This window comes from Corvus moneduloides, chromosome 3, assembly GCF_009650955.1.
Source record: "Corvus moneduloides isolate bCorMon1 chromosome 3, bCorMon1.pri, whole genome shotgun sequence".
In the NCBI taxonomy this organism is placed as follows: domain Eukaryota; kingdom Metazoa; phylum Chordata; class Aves; order Passeriformes; family Corvidae; genus Corvus; species Corvus moneduloides.
The window spans coordinates 32,690,379-32,712,254 of NC_045478.1; the positions used below are offsets into that span (position 1 = coordinate 32,690,379).

General features: G+C 34.1%; 1 protein-coding gene across 49 annotated transcripts in view; it reads left to right on the forward strand.

Moving 5' to 3' along the window:
* The window catches only part of RIMS1 (regulating synaptic membrane exocytosis 1), a 316,131-nt gene that overhangs the window by 199,443 nt on the left and 94,812 nt on the right, over positions 1 to 21,876 (forward strand). For 18 of the 49 annotated variants that reach the window (XM_032104808.1, XM_032104763.1, XM_032104765.1 and 15 more), the window contains 7 exons: positions 3,668 to 3,827; positions 4,311 to 4,436; positions 8,442 to 8,504; positions 11,879 to 11,956; positions 12,294 to 12,407; positions 12,870 to 12,959; positions 18,345 to 18,428. In XM_032104808.1, coding sequence (XP_031960699.1) covers positions 3,668 to 3,827; positions 4,311 to 4,436; positions 8,442 to 8,504; positions 11,879 to 11,956; positions 12,294 to 12,407; positions 12,870 to 12,959; positions 18,345 to 18,428 — 715 coding nt within the window. Of the gene's footprint in view, positions 1 to 3,667; positions 3,828 to 4,310; positions 4,437 to 8,441; positions 8,509 to 11,878; positions 11,957 to 12,293; positions 12,408 to 12,869; positions 12,960 to 18,344; positions 18,429 to 21,876 lie in introns of those variants that run through there. The other 31 variants (XM_032104779.1, XM_032104804.1, XM_032104789.1 and 28 more) reach the window with 11 other exon arrangements.

The following is a 21,876-nucleotide window of genomic DNA, read 5'->3' on the forward strand; positions in this document are numbered from 1 at the left end:
GAGCCGTAGGCTGCCAGCTTCTCCAGGAGAATCCTGGGGAAACAGTGTAAAAGATTTTAATAATGTAAGGTAGACAACATCCCCCAGCCTTTCTCTTATCCACTAAGAGGGTGACCTTGTAGTAGAAGGAGATCAGGTTAATCAGGCAGAATCTTCCTGAAAGTTACTAATTTTCTGTTTTTCCTGAAATACTGAGGAAAAGATGAAGTTATTTTGCCCCTTAATAGCTCAAGATTTTCACAAAGGTTACTGCTCATTTTCTAATAAATAAACACATAACTGCAAAATGTGGAAGTGCAGAATTTCACTTCATCTGCATAAAAGCTTAAAAAATGAAGGAAAATAGTTTTGCTAATTTAACTAACATTGGAAATCCTTAAAACTATAGTTTCAAAGTTTTTACAAATTGCTAAGGCAAATGCAGTATTAGAGTTTAGTAATAACAAAGAAAACTCTTTTCCTGGAAGTTTCAGCAGCTGCAAAGAATCACTGCTTGTCAATGGAGGTAAAGATCGTTACATCAAAAATCATGGTACTTTAATAAATTCCAAAATATTTTAAGAAAAGTATTTTTACCTTGTCATATCACTAATGTATCTTATCTTTCATGTAATTGTACCCTCTTCATTTATTAGTAGTACCTTGCAGCGATATACATATCTTTTGTATAATCAGCTCATAGATATGTTCATAAAAGTTTATATCAGCAGCTGAAAGTAACTTTAATTTGAAGCTCAGATTTAACAAAAATGATTTTGGCAGGGTTTTTGTGGTATGCCATCCGTTTACATGAAGAAAATACTATTTTAAGTCTCTCAACCTCTGCGTATATGAGAGATGCTCAAGTCTCGTAAGGATATTTGTGATCCTGAGCTATTCTTAAACCAGTCACTCTGTGTCTGTACTGTACTGGGCAGCCCAGTACTCCAGAAGGGTCAGTGAAGGTTTTAATGAAACCTGAACATGTTTTGAGACCAATCTGTTTAACCAAAGCTTCAGTAACTTTCTTAATTAAAAAGAAAACCAAAAAAAGCCCTGATATACACTTGGCAATATCTCCACTGGTATTTTTAACAAGCAGCATTGCTTATGCTATAGGTAACTCTTCAGAGCAGTTCATTTTTCTGTCACATGTAACCTGTATAAATGGTTGCATTGTATTTACCTTCCTCCTGTAGAAGCAGGGTGCCATCAGTATAATACCTTGTTGTTGTCGGTATTGTCTTTAAGAAAAAATAATATAATTCTGATATCAAATGTTTGCTAGAACCATTTTCATCATCCATCCTGCATTCATTTCCTGTCCAACCTGACAGTTTCCCATGAGCAACTGAGAAACTTCTGCATAAACTACCATCAGCTTGGTTGCTGCTATCATGCTGGTCCATGCAAAATTTTTCTCTGCTCACCCTGAAGAGCACAGAGCCTTTGTATTTGAGGATATGAGGAAATGTTACTGTTGCTGTCACTGTCATGGTCACTGTGAAAGTATGGGTGTGATTTGACCAGTTCGACAACTCTTGAATTAATACTTAGGATAAGTATGAATTACTACTGCTCTGTCTATTCTGTAAGCTTTGTGTACACACACTGCATAAGTTTCAGGTATTGTTTCCTAGATAGCTTGTCTATGAAAAAAAATCCGTAAAATCATCTTTTTATACTAGATTTTTGAGTTTACAGGATAATCCTACATGAATTTTTTTAGGCGGACTAGAAATGCTCTAGAAATGTATTTTAAATTTAAATTCATATACTTTTTTTTATACTTAAATTGTATGTATTTCAGTACAAGGCCTAAAGGATGGAAAGAAGTTTAGGATTTCTTTGGTTTTAGTGTAGTAAATGTAAAAGTACTCTTCCTTCTGATAGAGATGACAGGATTTTTTCTAACACAAGCTTGTTTGGAAAATAAAATATCTTTTTGCAAATACAGCTTATATTTAATTATCCTGGGAAAGGGAACACATCCAACTTTCATCATGTATTTTCTTCCTCTAACAAAAAACCTAGACATTTTCTGCAGCAATCCTGGTTCATGAACCTCCACTGAAGTCCTGAGGGAGTCTCTCCTTTGCTTCAAAATTTGCACCCAATTCTTGTCCTGAGATCAGGGAGATCCTCCTGTTTCTTTATAATTTTATTACAGAACTCTGAAACACTTTTTTGGCAGGTTAGATACTCCAGCATCACAACGTATCAAAACCTGTGGGACACTGGAGTCCTACTTTGTTGAAAAGTTGATAAACCCCAGTGAATACTTTCATGCATGTTGTCAGCTTTTAGAGGCCATTAGGATACATTGGTAAACTCTTACACATTTTGGGAAAAAACTGTGAATGCTTCTTTGATGTTTGTGGTCAGGGTTCAGACTTGCAGCTAAAGAGGTTATTAAATGTCATTGAATGCATGATCAAGCCTAGTACAGACTCTGTATACAGGCCACACTTTTAGAAGAGGGCCTGTTTGTAAGTTGGTAGAAGACCAGAGAAGAACTAGAATTATACAAATTATATAAAATATGAAAAACTCCCACAGTTAAAACCATGTAGTGAGATCCATAAGAAGTGCAATTTATTTAATTTATTTAATTTCTCCAATTGACAACTGGGTGACAAAATCACAGTCTTTTCCTGCATGAAAAGAAGATTTCTGATATAGGCTGGTTTTTTAGCTGAACAAAATCACACATTACAGTAACTTTAATGCTAGACAAATTCAGAGAAGAAGCAAAATTATTATTTTGACAGTGAAACAAGAATTTGTGAAGTGATTAAGGGATGATTTAAGGGATGACTTTCTATATCATTAAGGGATTTTCTGTAAAGGGATTCTTGTAATCCAATTTAAATGTCTCGAAATGAAGTCTGAGCAGATCTCTTTAGGCTCTTTTGGAAAGATAACAGGTACCTTTTGAAAGCTGTTATCTTACTGAGCTTCATTGTCTGTTTTAGGATGGGAGTCAAAATGTATAAAAAGTCAAAGAGTGTGCTACATAGAAAAAGGCACAAAAATATTGAAATATTGAACATGTACTAGCATTCTACTGATTTTTTTTAATCCTATATAAGAATACTATGAGAAATTTTGCTGCTTAGTCATAGTATTTTGCAAAAATATTCTGCAAGGTATGCGACATCCATTATTCAGTACAATATACTCTAAATCGTAGTAGTTTTTTTAAGTAGGTGGCTTTGGCTAAGTTCAGTAGGAGAACATCTTTGTGTTTAACTGAAACAAGAGCAGAAAGATGCTCTGTATATGAGCAGCCCTGTGTGAGTCTGTGCTGTTTTATGCAGGCCTGGTTTCTCCATTTTTTAGATGAGGTAAACCTACTCTGTTGAGATTCTAAACTGTTTAGATTCCTTTCAAATATTTTTTTACATACAGAAAATACCCAGAATACTCTTCCCCAAGTAAGTAAGAAAACTGCTCCACATCTTCCAGTACCTTAAAAAGTCTAATTTTTTCAGTCTCTCTACATGTAGGCATTTAAAGGTAATGCTAGTAATTTATCCTGCATGATACATCGGGATGTACAACAGCTGAATGATGAACTGAAAGTTGCGTAAGCGTTTAGATATGTGCTCCTGGAAGTCTGGCCATCTGAATTATTTCTAAACCCAGACCTTTATTCTCTAATTGCCTTTTGTTACCCTCTTGCCAGTAGGTTATAGGTCTAGTACTAGAGAAAGTAAATCCACAACGCTAACTGTGCCAGAACAGCAAAGAACAACAACACATCATCGTTCACGTTCTGTGTCTCCTCACCGTGGCGACGATCAGGGCAGGCCCCGTTCACGTTTACCAAATGTGCCATTACAGAGGTAGGCATCACAAGTGAAACTCAATGTGGTTTCAAGTTTGTATAATGTGTCTTTATTAACTTTTCTCTTGTTCAGGAATTTTTCACTATTTTAAAGCTTGTTTTTTGTATCTAAATTTACTAGTGCAGTATTTGAACTTGATATATGCTTTTATTAATGATTCAAGAGCACTCATGGGATGAATCATAACTTTGTAAGGCTTACCTCTTTTTACTCATATTTTGTCTGTGACTCATCATCTGCATACCATAACTAATACATAGGTTTGGAAATTTTTTTTGAGTCAGTGGTTTAATCTTGTATGTATATTAAGTATATTTGTAGGTTAATAGTGGCACGTAAAAATTGCATAATTTTAATGGCATTCTTTTAGAAATGATGTATTAATAATTTATGATTAAAAACTTCCTTCAACCAACTTGTACTGTGATCCATTGGTGTTCATGAGAAAACAAGATTATCAGACATATTTCTGCTTTTTAGGAGTTTAGATGAAATTCATCAAATGAGAAGATCACGTTCTCCAACTAGACACCATGATGCCTCCAGAACTCCCATTGATTACAGATCCAGAGAGATGGATAGTCAGTATTTGTCTGATCAAGAAAGGTACATTGTCAGCCTGAACTTGGAAAAAAGTTTAGAAATGTCTTTGTCAGTTTGCCTAATTTTCAAGTTTTCAGTAGAAATGTTACTGATAGCTATGGGGAAGGCAGAGAATTCATCCTAACTGATAGATCTAGTGCCACTGTTAAATTATTTATAGCTTTTATTTTTGGTAAAACTGTGTACTGGGTTGACTGTCCTAGATATTCTGCTGCTTTTTCATATGTAAAGCCCAGAGATTTAGGCTAGAAAGCCATGTATCTTCATGTATGCCCGAGGTATTTTTGTAATGTACCAGAATTCACCAGTTGTGCTAGCCAGCAAAATACCAGACATGGATTCCTCCTAGCTGGAAGTCAGATGTATGATCGTATGCATTCATATGCTTATAGATTTTGGACATCTATGGGTGCAGTCTCCCACCATCTTATGTAACATACTGGTGAACTTGCTACATTACTCAGGCATAGCAAAGAGACTTGCAGTACTAGTTGCAGTTTGCAAAAATTTCCAGTCTTAGATGTGTGACACATACACATCTCTCCCTGGAGTACACGGAGTGGCTACACTCAAAGATCACTTGGTCTCTCCTAGTAGGCACTGTTTTCAGGTATCTAGGAATGATATTCTGATAAAATGGAAGGAATGAGAAATTCTGTTAAGTGTATAGCTGAAAAAAAAAGGTTAGAAAGGTATTTCAGCTCAGTATTTGTGAAAAATAATGATGACAGTCACATAGATTATCAATCTTTATGGCTTGTTGTTTACATTAAAAAAATCATTTAGCTAGAAATAGCAAACTTTTAGCTACGAATAGCAAACTTTTACCATTAAGATAAGATCAATTGTCATAGTAATGTCTTTGATTTTTTTTTTCTTGACAGTAAGTAACTGCTTTTAGAACTAAGTATGACAAAATCTTTTCTTATAATCCAGTAAATTTGATACAGAACATACATATCATAGTGATGTGAAAACATGTAAACATTAAATCATAAAAATCTCTGGAAGTCTTTGGCCAGTTTTGAAGCAACATAAAGATTGAATAACAGATGGCTCTTGCAGTTAAGCTAGTTCAGTTCTGTATATGATCTTGCCTGTTTTATTTTTGCAGTATGGTAACGTAGCTATGGGAATTAGTGAGTTATCTGGTACATTTAAAAATTCAAATTTACAGGCAGAAAGTGTGTACAGAATTGACTAAGTTGGATTTTTGTACTGAATTTTCTTTTGGAGGTGAATTAAAATTGTTTTTAAATATAGTAGTCAGATTTGTAATTAGGCTAATTCAAGTAATGTCCACTTGTTTTCTGTTCTGCAGATGTTAGCTGTTATTATTTATCTTGGGCAGTGATAGATTCAAAAGATTCCTGAAGATATTTATTGAATAGGTTTCTTGTTCATCAGATTTGAAGAGAAAAAGGCTTTAAAAAGTAGATTTTGTCAGTATAAATATAGACTGTTAACTACCTAGAAATTTCTCTTTTAGTAAAGCCTCAGACCAAGACACAACTGGTGATACATTCATGGATTATAGTTGGAGAGGAGCAGGGTTTACACTGAGTCTTTCTTGGGGATGAGCAATGGGCTGCTGGGTTTGTTCAGAGAAGTGAGACAGTCTTCAGTTCTTTTCAGTGTTCACAAAACCTTTTTCAGAAGTTTAAAGATCAGACATGAAGGATATATGTGGCTTATTTGCAGGACTTAAAGATGGGTCCATGTACTTACTGTCCTTGAATAAAAATCTTGTCTCCAGTGGTCTCCTTTTTCCCATTTTCCTTTTATCTTTTCCCCCAGATTTCATCAGTTGTGAAGGCTGTTTAATTCTGGCAGGTTTTGCTGGCTTTCAGTACAAAAGAATAGCATCCAAACCAGGTTTTCGTGAGAAAGATCCTCTGTCACATCCAAGAATTTAAAAAAACCCAACTTTGTTAAATATTATGTATTAGTATCAAGAGTAGTGTAGATATTATGCGTAGTGCATTTACTGAACCCTTCATCTAAACAAGTACATTCACATTGATATCTAAGATAAACTTGGCTTGAAAGTTGAGAAATTACCCCATAATTGCATGGCAGAAATTACAGCTGCTGATTAGTTTCAATGATTTTCTCAATGATCTGTTACTGGTCCAAAATCAATATTAAATAATAATATAGGTCTTTGTAAAAATGATTACTACCACTCTCTTACAGAAGCATCTGTTGCAATAAATTTCCAATGGAACTTATTTGTCCACTTCAACAGTTTTATATATATTTATATACATATATACACACATATATGAATATATATAAACTGTTAGGAAAAGCTTTTTATTAAGAAATCATTGTCTAATTTTCAAGAGCATGGCACTTTTTTTTTGTGTTTCTTTAATTCATAAGTTAAATCTGTTAATTGTGAGAATAGAAAAAACTTGTTTGAGAATAATAATCTCTATTTTAAATGTCTCCCAAACCAGACTTAATATATCAGAGAACTGCATATTCTCCCAATATTGGTAGTCTACTTGGTGGATTCTTTTCTTTTTTTTTTTTTTTGACTTGAAGATTTCATGGTGGATTTGTTATTTTATATCACTTTTCAGGATGACTTTTTTATTAGTGTTTGCTTTGCCAATTACAATAGATAGCCTTTGGCTTAGCAAAGGTAAATATTAACAAAGTACCCTATGATTTAATGTGGACTTTGCATCTACTTTGCAACTCTAAAGAAAATAGTAACTTTTTTCTTAAAATCCATAGTTGTTTGTAATCTGGAAACCTGCACATAAGTTCTGTCAGTTCTCTGAATTTATGAATAGAAATTTGGCTTAGAAAGAAAATTTAAAAATTCAATTCAACTTTAGTACATATTGTTGCATCAAAATCAAGCTAGTGGCTTGAGATGTAAATAAATCTTACATGACTCACAAGCCATTATTTCAAGCTGCCCAGTTTAGAATTTTAGATAAATAATGCCTATAGTGTATCAATGAAATGGATCATTTTATAATGGCATGAAGTGTGAAACACATTGAACAACTGCTGCTTTATCTGTTTTGTAATATTTTCTCTCTCTTTTTTTTTTTGCCATAGTACTTCATGGGATTCCCTGCTTCTTTTAAAATTAGCATGTTTCCATGAAGCTTACCTTTAATTTCATATTTACAATGATAGGAGTTTTGGAGCTTGGTCTTTCTGCTGTGTTGAAGTGCATAAAACTATAGGATTAATTCAAGGGATATTTCATATCATAGCCATATTTACCAAAAGCATAAATATGCATTAATTTTACCATCTTGCTGGCTGTAGTATGTGTTTGGCTACAGTATGAGAAAATTAGAATAGATGGCTGATTTTCCTCAATTTGAAAGAATAAGAAACAAAAAGCCTGGTGGCTGATTGGCTTTTTTTTTGTTTGTTTCTGTAGGATTGTATTACAAAATACCATCAAGAGCTATGAGACACAATTTATGTTTGGCCAAACAAAATATTTCAAGGGAACATATATATTTGATTTTCCCTAAAGGATGACTGGTTATTCTTCCCATAAACCAATCTGCACTAAATTGTTATCAAACCTTTCCTGCTTTTACATGTATTATTTTGCAGCTTAGGAAGCTACAAAACCGAGCACAAAAAAAAAAAAATAGAACAGGCATCTTTCTTTTTTTTCCTAAAGCAACTCTCCTTTAATTGGTTCACGAGACAGGAAGTTATTAGAAAACTGTAGCCATTTTATGTATTTGTTTCATCATGAAGAGCTCTGAAAAATTAATTCTGAATTTTAAAGAAAAATATCATAGAAGGAGGTGCCACACTAAAAAGAATTTGTTGAAAATGTAGTTATTACCTGCATTTTTTGACTCATATTTTTTGAGACATGCAGTCTTATCAGACTATGTATCTGGGTGGATGCTTCTTGTTTCTTTTTATGTTTTCATTTGCTTATCATTGGCATAACCCATGTCATCTAATGCTTCATAACTGTATCTGTTTCACTCACCACCCATCCTGTCTGTGCAGTGAGCTTCTTATGCTGCCCAGAGCAAAGCGAGGAAGAAGTGCAGAGTGCCTACATACCATCAGGTAAATACAGGAATGTCGGAATCATGAACACATCTGGTTAGTTGTCCATACTTTGTGTGCCCAGTGTTTTTTTCCGTGGTGGTATTTAGTCCCAGTAAATAAAGAACTTCCAAGTACATTGTGATCCAGATGTCATCGTCTTTTTTTGCTTGTTTTAATTCAGACTGAGATGTGTATGTATGTTTGTGAACCTCAGTAGTAAGGATTAAAGGAGTTGAAGAGTCTTTGGTTTTGCAGTTGTATTTTGTGGTAGATTTTCTGTCTAGTCACGACAGTCACAATGCATGACAGCGTTGTTAAAATTTCAAACTTTGGTTTTTTAGTTGATTTTATGTTTTCTTTTATTTGCATTTTTTTTGTTTATATAACAGCCATGCACAATTAAACAATCTTTGCTGGCTGTGACACCTAATCTCATGCTTATTTAGTCACATGCAGAGGAATAAATACTTATTTACAAGGGCTTCCTGGAAGGCCCAGATTTGAGGGGTTTTGTATTACTTGCTTTTGCATCTAAAAATTGTTCAATAAATTGGATCCACATGTAAGCTTTGTAGTTTTGGCCTATCTTTAGTCTTCATTAATCTCTTGTTCCAAAGCTTGGAGCTCCCTGTCTTACCATTTTCCAGTGTTGTGAAACTAAATGGGACTGAAATATCTTTATCTAAAAAATCAAAGTCTGCTCCCCCACCTTTGTTTTCACCATGTCTGTTAACCTTGTTAAAAACCCGTGACTGATTGTAGAATATGTTTCACTTACAATAGGTAAAAATGTAGGTTGAAGTTAAAGTAGTTAACCATTCAGCTACTTCAACCAGGCACTTACCCATTTGTCCCTTCCGGATCTGGGTGTTGATAAGAGCTTTGTGTCAGTGCTGTATGTTTAAAAGCATCAAATGTTAAGCCATGCTGTCTAGTGCCATTATTCATTTACTTAATGTAGGATTTTCTCTTACAAAGTACTGTTCATTTTTTTAAATGCCTTGGCTTGCTTTAATTTTCATCATCAACTTTGAAACAGTATTTTAAATGCTGTGATAGGGTTCTATTATAAAGCACAATAGTATAAAACTAAAATAAATAAACAAAATAAACATGTAAGCCTTCAAAAAAATCTGCATCAGTGAAGCTGTTAAATTAAGTTTTTATTATCACTAGGAATATTTTCATTCTCATATTTCAACTAAAAATCTTTTTCCTCAAGATTTTAGGTTTTAGGGTTTAATAATTTATTTAACTTTTTGTTATTTAATGTCTTTTTATTGTCAGATAATAGCAATATTTCCTGCCTCCTTTGTGTGTCCTTTCTTCTGCATCTTCTGTAGCTTTACCCTCTTCCTGCCTCCAGCCCTGTGCTTTCTCCTCTTAAAGATTATAATTGTCATTTTAATTTTTCAGTGTTGTTGCTTAAAGTCTCAATTAATGAAGTAAATACTGTATAGTAAACTTTTGGAGCACTTTGCCCAGCCATTAGCTTTCCAATGGTTTTACAATCTGCTAAACCAGTCTGGTCACAGCAAAAAGTTGTGCATGGACAGCAATAGAGTTAGGTCAGAGCTACACTGAATTCAGAGCGTACAGCCCTTTCTTGCCTTTTTCTTTATTCCATTTATTGTATTTTTATGATTAAAAAAACCCAAAAAATTCACCCTTTAAAAGTAATAGTAATGGTATACTATAAAACAGGATGGTACTTAAAATAATTTATTGAAGGTGATGTAAAAGCAATAGATGACAATAGACTGATTCTTCTAAATTTAACTCTGAGGCTTATACACCCTAATTCCAAATAATACCCCAAAACTGGCAATATCTATTCTTGACAGAAGAGTTTCAAAAACAGTTTCAACAAAAAATTGTTATTTACCACTTTTTTCCTTTCCTATTTCTAGTGGCCCAACATTTATTTGTGTTAGAAACTTTATAAGGCTTTATCCTTGTTTTTTAGACAGCTTGCTGAACAATGTTTTAATTAGTTGTTGAGACAGCTTCAGCTTAAAATGGGAAAGAAATGTTAATGGTTTCATATTAAATGAAAGTAATTATGTAGTCCAAGCTACAAAGTTAAGATATATGGTGAGTTTAATGCACCAGTTTGGAATACTAGTCCTAGCTATCCATCCTGTCCCTCTGTATGCAACTATTGACTAATAGCAGAAACGGTGGAAAGGTGTGTACCAGTGCTGTAGACCATGGGTTGTCACATTCCATATCTTAGATTACTTTGATTGGTAATACCTGCTCATGTGCCAGGATTGGCCTGCTGACAACCATTCCTTTATTCCTCCTTTGAAATGTTACAGTGACCTCTGATAGAGAAGTCACCAGTGGTGACCACTAAACCCGTACAAGAAGGATCATAGCTCCTCTGTTAAATCCCTCAAGGTTTTACAAACACTAATATTTCCAGGCAGAGAGTTGAGTCATCTGTCTGTGACACAGTCAGGTTTGTAATGTTGATCCTGCTGTGTTTAGGTGCAAGGCTTAACAGGAATCAGAATGTCCTATCAGGACAAACTGTTCTTGATGCTGCAAAATCCTCAAGCCTGCTGGTTCTTCTCCTAATAGTTCCATAGCTGTGTCCTAGTAGGGTATGTGGAAAATTGTTAGAACATTATTATTAACCCCTAACCATATAATGGCCATAATTCCCATTCAGCAGCCACTGTCTGCCTTTAAATTTCTCCCTTGTTCATTGGGTAAAGCTGGCTGATAAAATAAACATTTCCTTCTCTAAAATCTATGATGATATTAGACAGCTGTCAAGTAACACCTTAGTGCTGCTGTGCTGGCTGATGTAATACCTCTCCTAAGATTTTTAATTAGCTTATTATTAGTAACATTTAATTACTGTTAAGTTTTGAAGCCGATACACCAATTTCAAAAGACTTCCACTTTCCAAAAAGCCAGTTGCTAACACATCTGTAATAAAATTTGTAATACTGTATATCCCTGTTTTAGCAAGATTTTCATGCTTAGCTACTGAAGAGGTTAAAATTTCTGCAGGTCTAAGTAAGGCATCCCTAAGAGAAATAAAGAGCAAATTTAATATCAACTTAATCCTTCAAAACAGTCTGTATATTTTAATGAAAAGTGTCTATAAATGGAATATGTATTACTTCCATTTCAAGAAAACATCTGAGCTGTACTAGTATTGCCATAAGTTCATGCACTTTTTAAAGAAAAGTGTAAATACAAAATTTGTCCCCCAGATAGCTGTCAGACATACTGAGAAACCTACAGCTATACGATGTAATAGAACATTATGCATTTGTCTTATGTTCTGGTCATTCTTGGCTTGCCTTTATCTGTCTTTTTATTTCTGGCATGTTTTTGTTTTGTTCTGTGTTCTTTTCTGACCCACCACATTCAAGAAGTTCGGTTAGGCACTATAAAACATTACCACCCAAGATGCCTTTACTAGCAAATGGTACTCACTGGAACCTATACAGGTAAGGAGTGTTTAGAGTCCCCTTTAAGTAGTTAGCTTCTTTTTAAAAAATTAAATAGACTTCCCTTGTTAAAGAAAAAAACCCAACAAAATGTTTCATCCATTTTTGTAACTGAGAGATAAGGGATAAAATCCTAAAATAACTTCATCTAATTGTTTAAAATAACACCTGTATTACAAAAAAACCCAAACCAAACTACTTTGTATTAGTTGTTGTCTTCACTGTTAAAATTATATGTTGCATGTTTTTCTTTATTACATTCTTTTGTTTATGTATGAGATTTCTGTTGCATGTTAAATTTATTTTAATTTTGTTTAAATAATTTTAATTTACAAAGCTCAACTCTTCCTGCATGTGCTAAGACCAAATCTGTGATTAGACAGGATATTTCACTCCTTCATGATTGCCTTAATTCACGAATATCGAAATTTGGAGATGATCTACTGGTTAGGTAAGACACTGAGGATTAATCCCCCCGCTTGTTTCATAACTAATATGGATTTGCAGAATAAATGAGCTTCACTGTAAAGGGATTTCACATGACATATAGTGTATCACATTCTTTTATGTTGGCTTAAGATTTACTGCTGTTAATAAGGATATAACTTTATTGTTTGGTATTTCTCATTCCACTTTTCTTACAAGTGGATGCTCTTCTGTCTCGTTCAGTTTTAAACACTTCAACAATATTTGCAAAAAATTTCTAGCAGTCTTTTGTTTGCTTTTATTTTCTAAACAATTCTTAACACTATCATCCAGTCAACTCTTTTATGTTTTCCTTAATTAAATCATTGTGATTCTACATTTTCTGTAAAGAGAGCATTATTTTATGAGTTAATATCTAACATTGTATTCCTTTCTTTGTTTTCTTTTTCTTTCTCTTCTACCATTGGATGCAATGCACTGGCACTAGTGAACTGCAGCCCTCCCTTGACAGGGCTAGGAGTGCTAGTACCAACTGCTTGAGACCAGATACTAGTTTGCATTCACCAGAACGAGAAAGGTATAAAATAAAAACTTATGAATTTCTTGTCATCTGTGCTGGTGATCTTTATAAGTTTTGTTTTTCCTCATATGAGTGTTCTACATTCTTGTACATTCTTGTCTGCTTTGGTATTTGTAGACATTTTTGCTCCTATATTCATGTATGTCATGTAAATTGTGTGTTGGAGTTGATAACTGCTTCTAGCTACTTCCTTTGTTTTAGTTCAAGCTGATGTTCATTGTTTACAAAAGTCCTCAGTATGCTGATAATAGCATTGCAGTGTTAAGTATTTTGAAACTACCACTTGGTTGTGAATCTTCATCATCATTTGCTAAAAAGCATTACGTCTGTTTCTTGCTTGTTCTGTGGACTGCTAATAAAGCGTTGGCATAAATTAGAAAGTACAACAAAACTCTCACATTTCAAACCAGAACTGTACCAATACTGATATATGTTTTACAAAACAGCCAAACATCATTGCTTTCTTTAATGTGCTGCATCTGCTTTTGCAATTACAAGGCAGATCATTGCATTAAGTTTTTTTTCCTCTGATACTACATTAAGGTTCACATAAGTCTTAAGAAGACATGTTTACAAGTTAAATGAAATATTATTGTGTCCCATACATTGTGCAGGCATTTTATGGATGCTTTCTGTATTTTTACTATTACAATAGCTTGATTCAAAATTTTAGGAGAATCAAATGCTATTGATGTATTTGATAAGGGTGATTCCACAAGAGAACTTTTCATCACTACCCATGTTTTTGGCTAAGAATGATACCACTTCAGAGTGAGATTTTAGGTTCACTAAGGGCAATAATAGGCTCCCTTTGAGTGGGAACAGGATGGAATTATGATTTTGTCTGTGCAATACATATTTAACTAGTGTGGAAGTTAATAGTGCTTTTTTCAGTCAATACAGTGTGGTGGTTGTTGACATTTGCATTATTTTCTTTATTGGGGGACAGGACATGTGAAGAAAGGCACTAAGAATGCACTTTCCTCTTTGAGATAGGGCTTCTACTGAGTTTTTTATTTATAATTTGCCTTTCCTTTCTCCCCACTTCCTGCTGCTCCTTGGTTGGGACTGTGCTCTTCTTAAGTTATGCTCTTGTTGCAGAGAAGTGACTAATGTTCTGCTGAGGTGTCCTTGATGGATCTACAGTAGTTTATTCCTTTTTAAGATTGAGCTCAAGATGTTACAGATAATATGAACATGATTATTAAAAAAAAAAATTCAGCTGACATAAAGCCACTCAGAATAAAATACAAATATTTTTCTAGATATTTTTTAAAAATACTGTAATGTGGTATTATTAAGTGTGTACATGTATACAGCTGCCTTCATCTACAAGCAGTTACTTAATGTAATTGCATATAAATGTGAGCAGAGTGTTCTGTACCTATTTCAAGATGCCACCCATCAAGTTGAATATTCAATCAAACAGTAACTGGTAATTGTAAACTATCTAGTTAAAATCTTACACTAAAAACTAAATCTGTCCTGATGTTAACTAGTTCTATTAAGTCTTTAGAATTCACATCCGGCAATCTCTGTCCGCTGGGCAGGAATCTGCAGCATTTTTCATGAGCTCCTCATAAAGGAAAGTGTTTAGTCAATATTAATGGCCTCTTTTGCTACTAAAAATGTGGTTTTGCCAAATGATCAGTGTGTCTGATCCAGAAAGACTGCCCATCAGAATCAAAGTTTTTCTTAGATTTTAGAAGTCCTAAATAGCATCCTCCATAGAGCAGAAAAGCTCTTGTTTAGGAAATTCATATTCAATTTTTTCTTGATAGTTTCATTGAAAATGATAAGATACATGTGGCTTTGGCGGAGGATTTTTCTTCCTTTCTTCTGACATAGAAGATTTTTCCTATTCAGCACAAGTTTTGGAGGAAGATGGTATATTTAATACATAAACCCCACCAAATTAATCTTTTTGTTTTGGGGAAAGTGAATTTTAGACTATTTAGTTCTCCACTGTTGAATATGGAATCTGCTTACGCTTGAACATGAGGTTAGTCATCAGTTGCATGTAATGCTAGAGAAGTCTTTAGTCTGAAGAACGCAGAATTAAGTTCAGGGTCTATAGAAAGCATTTTGATTCTGTGCTGGACAAGATGAGAACAAATGATTTAAGATATGGTAAGAAAAGTTCACCTTAAGCAGTAGGAAATCTCTTTTGAAAGTAATTATAATGAAACACCATAATAGACAATATGGAAAAAGGTTGTCTTCATTACTGGAGACTTAGAGGAGATGAGACAGTTGTCAGGTGTAGAATTGATCCATCAAATAGAAACACTCTTAAGGTTTTGTGAAGTCCAATCTCCAGCACTTTACCATTATATTTGAGACATTTATGTTGAAGACATTATTAGTTGTTTTCATGTTGTTTCTTCTTCCTTCTCCCCTCCCTGAATGACAGCATTGTAGATTTTATTTTAAAGTCTAGACTTTTATGCCTCTAAATACAGACTTCTAAATATGGCTTTGTATATTTTCTTTAACAAAATTAGGAATATACCTACCCATGGAAAATTATTTCTACTTATTCCCTCTAATCTTTTGACTCAAAGGGTAAAATTAGATTATATTTGAGAACAAGAGCTAAAATGAACCACTTTTTAACAAAACGGTATTGTTATAGCAGATGGACAGTAGAGCCCTATTTCTCTCTGTCACTGATTTGCTGGAAACAGTTTTGATCCTTGAACTTTATACAAAGTCATTCATGTCATTTGGAATGGTCAAAGTAGTTACTGGTTTTTAAAACACTGCTTTACCAGTGAAAGTCACTCTGTTGACTTGCTTATACCAGCAGAAAAATACTTTCAGCTGTATATATGAATTTGTGATATGAAAGTCTTGATGGTTTCACTATAGCAGAACCAAAACAGCAACAATGAGGACAGAATTCCTTTTTCTCCTCCTATGAGTTCCATCATTTGACCAAGTAATGTCCATGTAACTTGACTGGCAAACTGATCTTGCCTTGACACAGACCTGACAAAGTTTTTTGTTAAATAGACTGTTTTTGTACAGAGTTTAATCCTTCATATACTTCTGTTTTGCACAGTATACTGTAGGACATTCAAAAATATCCCACCCCTACTAGTACCTCTATGCAGTTGCACCATTCCTGCCTTTTTTTTTTTTCTCTTCCCACCATCTACTGTCTCTTTATTCCAAGCTGTTTTGTTCATTTGGTTTTTTTCCAAAATGATTGTGTGGTTGAAGTTCTTTTGATGACCTGCAAGGCATCTTTAAGTTTATAATATGTCCTCTACAGGCATTGAAAGCATTTTTCCTGCTACTACTTCCTTAGGCTTTGGGTTTTTTCATTATTATCCTTTCCACTGCATCTCAAAATTTCTGCTTTTTTCCTTGTAAATTGGGTGCTTTTTCTTTAGAATGGAGAAATTTATTTTCAGCACCCAGTCTCCAGTCAGGAAAACACCTAGGCATGAGGTTTAAGGGCAGACTCTGAACTGATTTAGCAATGGTTTCTCATCATAATAGTGCCTTTCCCAGACTGATTTAAGATTCAGCCAGTGATAGTCACTTAAAAATATGTACTGTGGCTATTATTTACCTTCTAAATTTCTGATGTTGCAAGCAGTTGTTGTATGTATTAGCAGTTAGCACAAGAACAGTTGCACTGATTGGTACTTCTCATATGCTTTTGGCCTGAGAATTCACTTAGTGGGGATCTGAGCAAATAAAACTGAGGAGCACAGCCCGGGGATTAGGTCATGTACAAGGGTCAGCATACTGGCAAAATACAGCCTCACAGCTGTGTTCCATTTGTTTTGAGGTGCTTCACTGCAGTTGGAATCAAAACAGGATGTTTGCTATCAGTTGGTCCCTACTATCTGAACAAGAGACAAAGCTCAACAGTTACCTGTTACCTAATCATAAACAGATAACAGGGAAGTAGATCCAATTAAAGCTTTTCCTGATTTCGTGTTGATTTTTATATTGCATGCCTTTAACAGTTATGTTGAATATCCCCATTTCCATTTAAAATAATGTACAGTGAAATAACTGTTTGAATTAGGTGTGTGACATACTGTCTTTCTGGTTCTTTCCAACCACATAAAGAAATAGGTAGTTATGTGCTGGTGTTGTACTGTGGCTCACAGTCATTCAACATTCAATGAAAGGGAGCATGTTCTGAAAATTCATACTGAATTACCTAGTTAATTCTATCAAATGCTCTTTAATATCTGTAGTGGATATCAGCATATTAAGGGCTTTGACTGAGTGCACTGATGCATTAACATTTTCTTTAACTATTGCTTTGGAGAGAAAAATAAGCTAACTACTAACAACCTATTTGCTCTTAAAACTTCTGAAAGACTTACCTAACTGTTCAAATAATGCTCATGTCCTGGAAACCTTTGTTATTTGCATGTTCCATAAATCAAACCCTTTTCCTTTTTACATGGACTGGAAGAATGCCTCAGAAAGGGAAGTATTAGATACTTGTGCTGAGTTTATGTAAACATTTTGCTATTTGTCAATAAATCAGTTTATTTTGGTATTGTAAATTGTTATACATACACTTGCTGCATTACAAACACGACATCCCAATAAAATAAGCAACATCCGTCTATAATATAGTATATATAATTCTAAATTGAATGAGCTTTTTCAAGAAAAAAATCATGTTATACAGCAGTTTTCATTCTCAGTTCAGGTCCCTTTTGTTAAATTTAATTGCATAACATGGTGTACTGATGTGTACTGCAGGGATAAAGAGAAATGAACAGAAGAGGAAGCTGGCTGCACGTGCTTTCAGTATTTATTTTCAAATGATAAAAAATTACACCAGTACTTGTACACAAATGTGTGTAGCTTAGTTTTAGTTAAATAATTTACCTACACTCTTTCACTGCATTCCAGAAAGGGTGACTTTACGCCCTAAAATTTTTATTACAATTAATAGCCCTACATTTTTACTGAGGTTACATTTTTCCATACAAAGAGCTCGGAGAGATGGGATTAGCAAGATACCAGTATAATGACCATTCTATGGTCTTTGCAAGTCTTTTATAATTTGAAATTGCAGCTTCCTACACAAATGATAGGCTTTTAGGTAGTCCAGCAATTGAAAATATTTGAAAACTTCATGGTACACTGTGTAGAAGATTTATATTTGTCTAAATTCTGCATCTTTGGGCACACCTTCTCTTCGTTTCAGATGTGATGTTTCTGCATTAAGCAGCCTTATGTAAAGTATACTTGGGTATTAGAAAGCTGTTAGAAAAAACAATTAAATTACACACTTTCATTACTTTTTGGGGTATTTTTCCAGTCTCTAATCCCATATATTTAATTTTATCACAAACTGAATATCGTATTTTTTTCCTGTTTTATTGAACGGGCAAACAGGGGTAGATGGTCCCCCTCCCTAGAGAGGAGACGACCTACTAGTCCCAGGATTCATATCCAGCATGCATCTCCGGAGGATGACAGGTACTAGTCAACTCCTCCCAGTTGAAAAATGGCTTACTGCATCTTGCACTCTCAGAGGAGTACACTGAAATTTAGGAGTGTGCTTATATGTTGACACTTACAACCTCCAGAAGCCCAAAATAAAACAGCAGTTTAGATATCATCTCTGCGTTTTGTTGAACTGTTATAAAGCACTGAAGAATGACCATCTTTTCAAGTTTTCTGTTTGTCTGAATAGTCACAAGACATGAAATATGATGTCTGATGCAACAGAACATCATCTGTGTTAATGTTCCTTAGTCTGTTTTTACCTGCTTTTGTAAATGATGGTGGTGCTTTCACAGTGGTGCTTTATAATGTGACAAATTGTTGTAGAGCATATTCTTGTATACATGTTTATTTTCATTGGTTTTGGTTTTTTGTTTTTTAACAAACTGTTCGTAATGGGAAAAAGCCCCACAGGCTGATATGTTGGAGGTCTTGGTAGCATTTTCTAGTTGATGTCTGTAAAAATTGGCACTGTTTGTAAATTCTGTCCAAATCAGGATGGCCTCCATGGAGCAGGTTTTCCTAATAAGGTAGGTTTTGATTAAGAACATCAGGGCTCTAAATAAATTTTTATGCTGAATGTCACCTATGATTAATAGAAGCACCTTTGTTTTTTACTTCTCATGGGCTTTCTAATCACCTGAGTTTTGGTATCCCATTGCTTTGGCAGTAGTGATTTTTTTTTTGTTATTTTTTTTTTCCAGATAGATCCGGGTTTATTTTAAGCAGCCATTGTAATTTATATATTTAAATGCAAATTCAAAATTTTTCTTTCAGTATTTTGTATTACAGTAAGTGACAGGATACAGATAATGTAAGTAATACAGGTTAATGTAAATAATCTGTACATGAACTTAAGAAGTTGCTCTTAAGACTGTAAGACTGATATACCAGTGGTGCCAGTGCTTACCTTCTGGTAATGTCTACCCACAGTACTGATATTTTTACTGTGATTTATCTAGTTTGCTTGCTACTGGATATATTCCCACAAGGTGGGAAGAGTGTAACTGTGTTTGGGTAGCATTTCTTTTTAATTTGAGTTAGACAGCATTGTAAGTTAAAAAATTAAATTTGTGAAACATTATTTCAAAGCTGTCCTTCATTAGAGATACTGCATTTCTAGAAATTCTGCCAGCACATCCCTTTGATAGGACAGCTATTAATAGTTTACAAATGTACTTTATGTCTTTTAGGCATTTTTAAGTAATTTAGTTCTCATTTTCTGGGTCAATGGAAAGATTACCTTTGACTTTAGAGTATCAGACTTGAAAAAATCAGTGAACTGAGGTTTTCATCTAAATACTACCATTCCCAATGCCAAATAGTAAGCTTTTTTACGTCAGCTGAAATTTTGTGGAGAAAGGCTGAAAGCATCTAATACTCACCAGCAAACATTTTCCAGTAAAGCATCTGTAGGATATGGAACCTGATATGGGAAAGTTTTTGAGGTGGATAAACAGCAGTCTAATTTTCTGTGTGAAATCGGTGCCTTCTCGTAAGTCTTGCATGCAGTCTGGTCACCAAAATCCTGTGAGGAGCAGTCAGTCACTGATGAATGCAGAAGGAATTGAAGCTAACCTCCATGCTGATGGGTGTTTGCAGCCTACCAGCCTCCAGAAGTTTTCTCCTACATTGAAGAGTTCTGAGAACATTGAGCTCTTTGCATTGCATGTCTGTAGAGAGAATATCAGTGAGGGAATCAAAGGTGCTTTATCTTTGTTTTCTACTCTGTAAGTTTACATTTGTTCTGATTAATTCACATGTTTATTGCAGTGGGCCAATACTACTCAGTTCAATAATTAAAGTTTTTTTAGGATATGCTTGTATCAATTTGACAACTGAAATAGTGGCTGTTGGGGAATGGCTGATGGATCAGCAGGGATAACTAACTAACTGCTCATCACAGCTTTTGAATAATATTTCACAGTTTAATTGACTTTGGCAGACTTCATCTTACTCTTCATTTGAGTACACCACAGATTTATATTACAAATGGGTCCAATTTGCATATAGAGTGCAATCAAGATCTATTTCTGAACAAATTTCTTAAATCTATGACTTATGCATTATTTATAGATTTGATAAATTAATTTTTTGCAACATTGTGTTTATTTCTAATGGTTATTAACATAAATTTTAATAAAAGTTTTGGCAAGATTGTTCTTCTGGAATTCGTTCACTTGCCATGTCAGGAGGAAGTGACTCCTTGATATGTTGATGAGATGAAGACATGAGTTATGTATTATTTCAGAGTTAAAAATTTTCAAATGTTTGGGTAGTATCATGTATTTCTATGAGATATTTTTAAGGATAGTTTTTCTTTTGAATTTGAGAGCTTCACTGCTTGAAAGTTTTTTTGGGTTTTTCTATTAGAAATTAGAAAGTCTAAATGTCTAATGTCTACAGTTTAGACAGATGGGTATCCAGGGAACTGTGAAATTGTAAATGATGATAAAAACAAGGTGAATGAAATCTGAGCATTTAATGGTAGGTGGAAATTTTATTCAGACTGTGCTTTTGGAAAAGTCTGCATATAATATTAGCATATAACCAAGACTGGATAAAATAATCCTTTTAAAAAATGAATTCTCATACATTTTCAGTTAAGAGAAGTAGCTTTTGTCAGTCAGGTATGCATCTGTAAGAATGCTAGTCCCAGTCACCTGAAGCCAGCTGCAGAGCAAGTGCCCTCCTGGTACTTTCAGATATGGTGCAGATCCAGCCTTTAAGAAAAGTTCAGTAAAAGTCAGGAAGTATAGAACATTACATTCTTGGTGGCTTTAAGGCTACATAAAGTAACACTCACTGCAAGCCACTGAGGACTCTTGTACAAGCCAGTAATAAATCGTTTAAAAATATTGGACACTGACAAAATGTTATGTTGTCACTTCAGAAGTAGTGATTTTTAATTTTGGTAGAAATAGTGTCATATTTCTTGTGTAGATTTGTTTAGACACAACTGTTAATATACTGAGGCACGTAGCTTTGGAACATGAATGGTAAATAGCTTGTCTGTATATAAAATAATATATAGTGCCTGTCTATATATGATACATATTGTTCAATGATTTGGTGTGACAGTTGGAAGATTTATGATCTTAAAAAGAAATTTTAGCATTCCCTGACCCTAATGGAGGTATAGATGCAAATATATTACATAGCTTACATTATTAGTGGACCATAAATTTTACTGAGTTTTCTCATTAAAATCCAAATTTGGTATTTGGAAAAAAAAAAAACAAACCAACTTTCATTGATAGAGCTTATAATATATTTCATTAAAAACTAATAATAAACCAACAAGGTAATAATATTTTTGCCAGATTGAAAGCTGTGAATAAATTCTGCAGCTTCAACAGAAATAAAAATACGAAAGACGTTCAGAAATATTCCCATGCTTTTTTTATAAAAAAAAAATCTG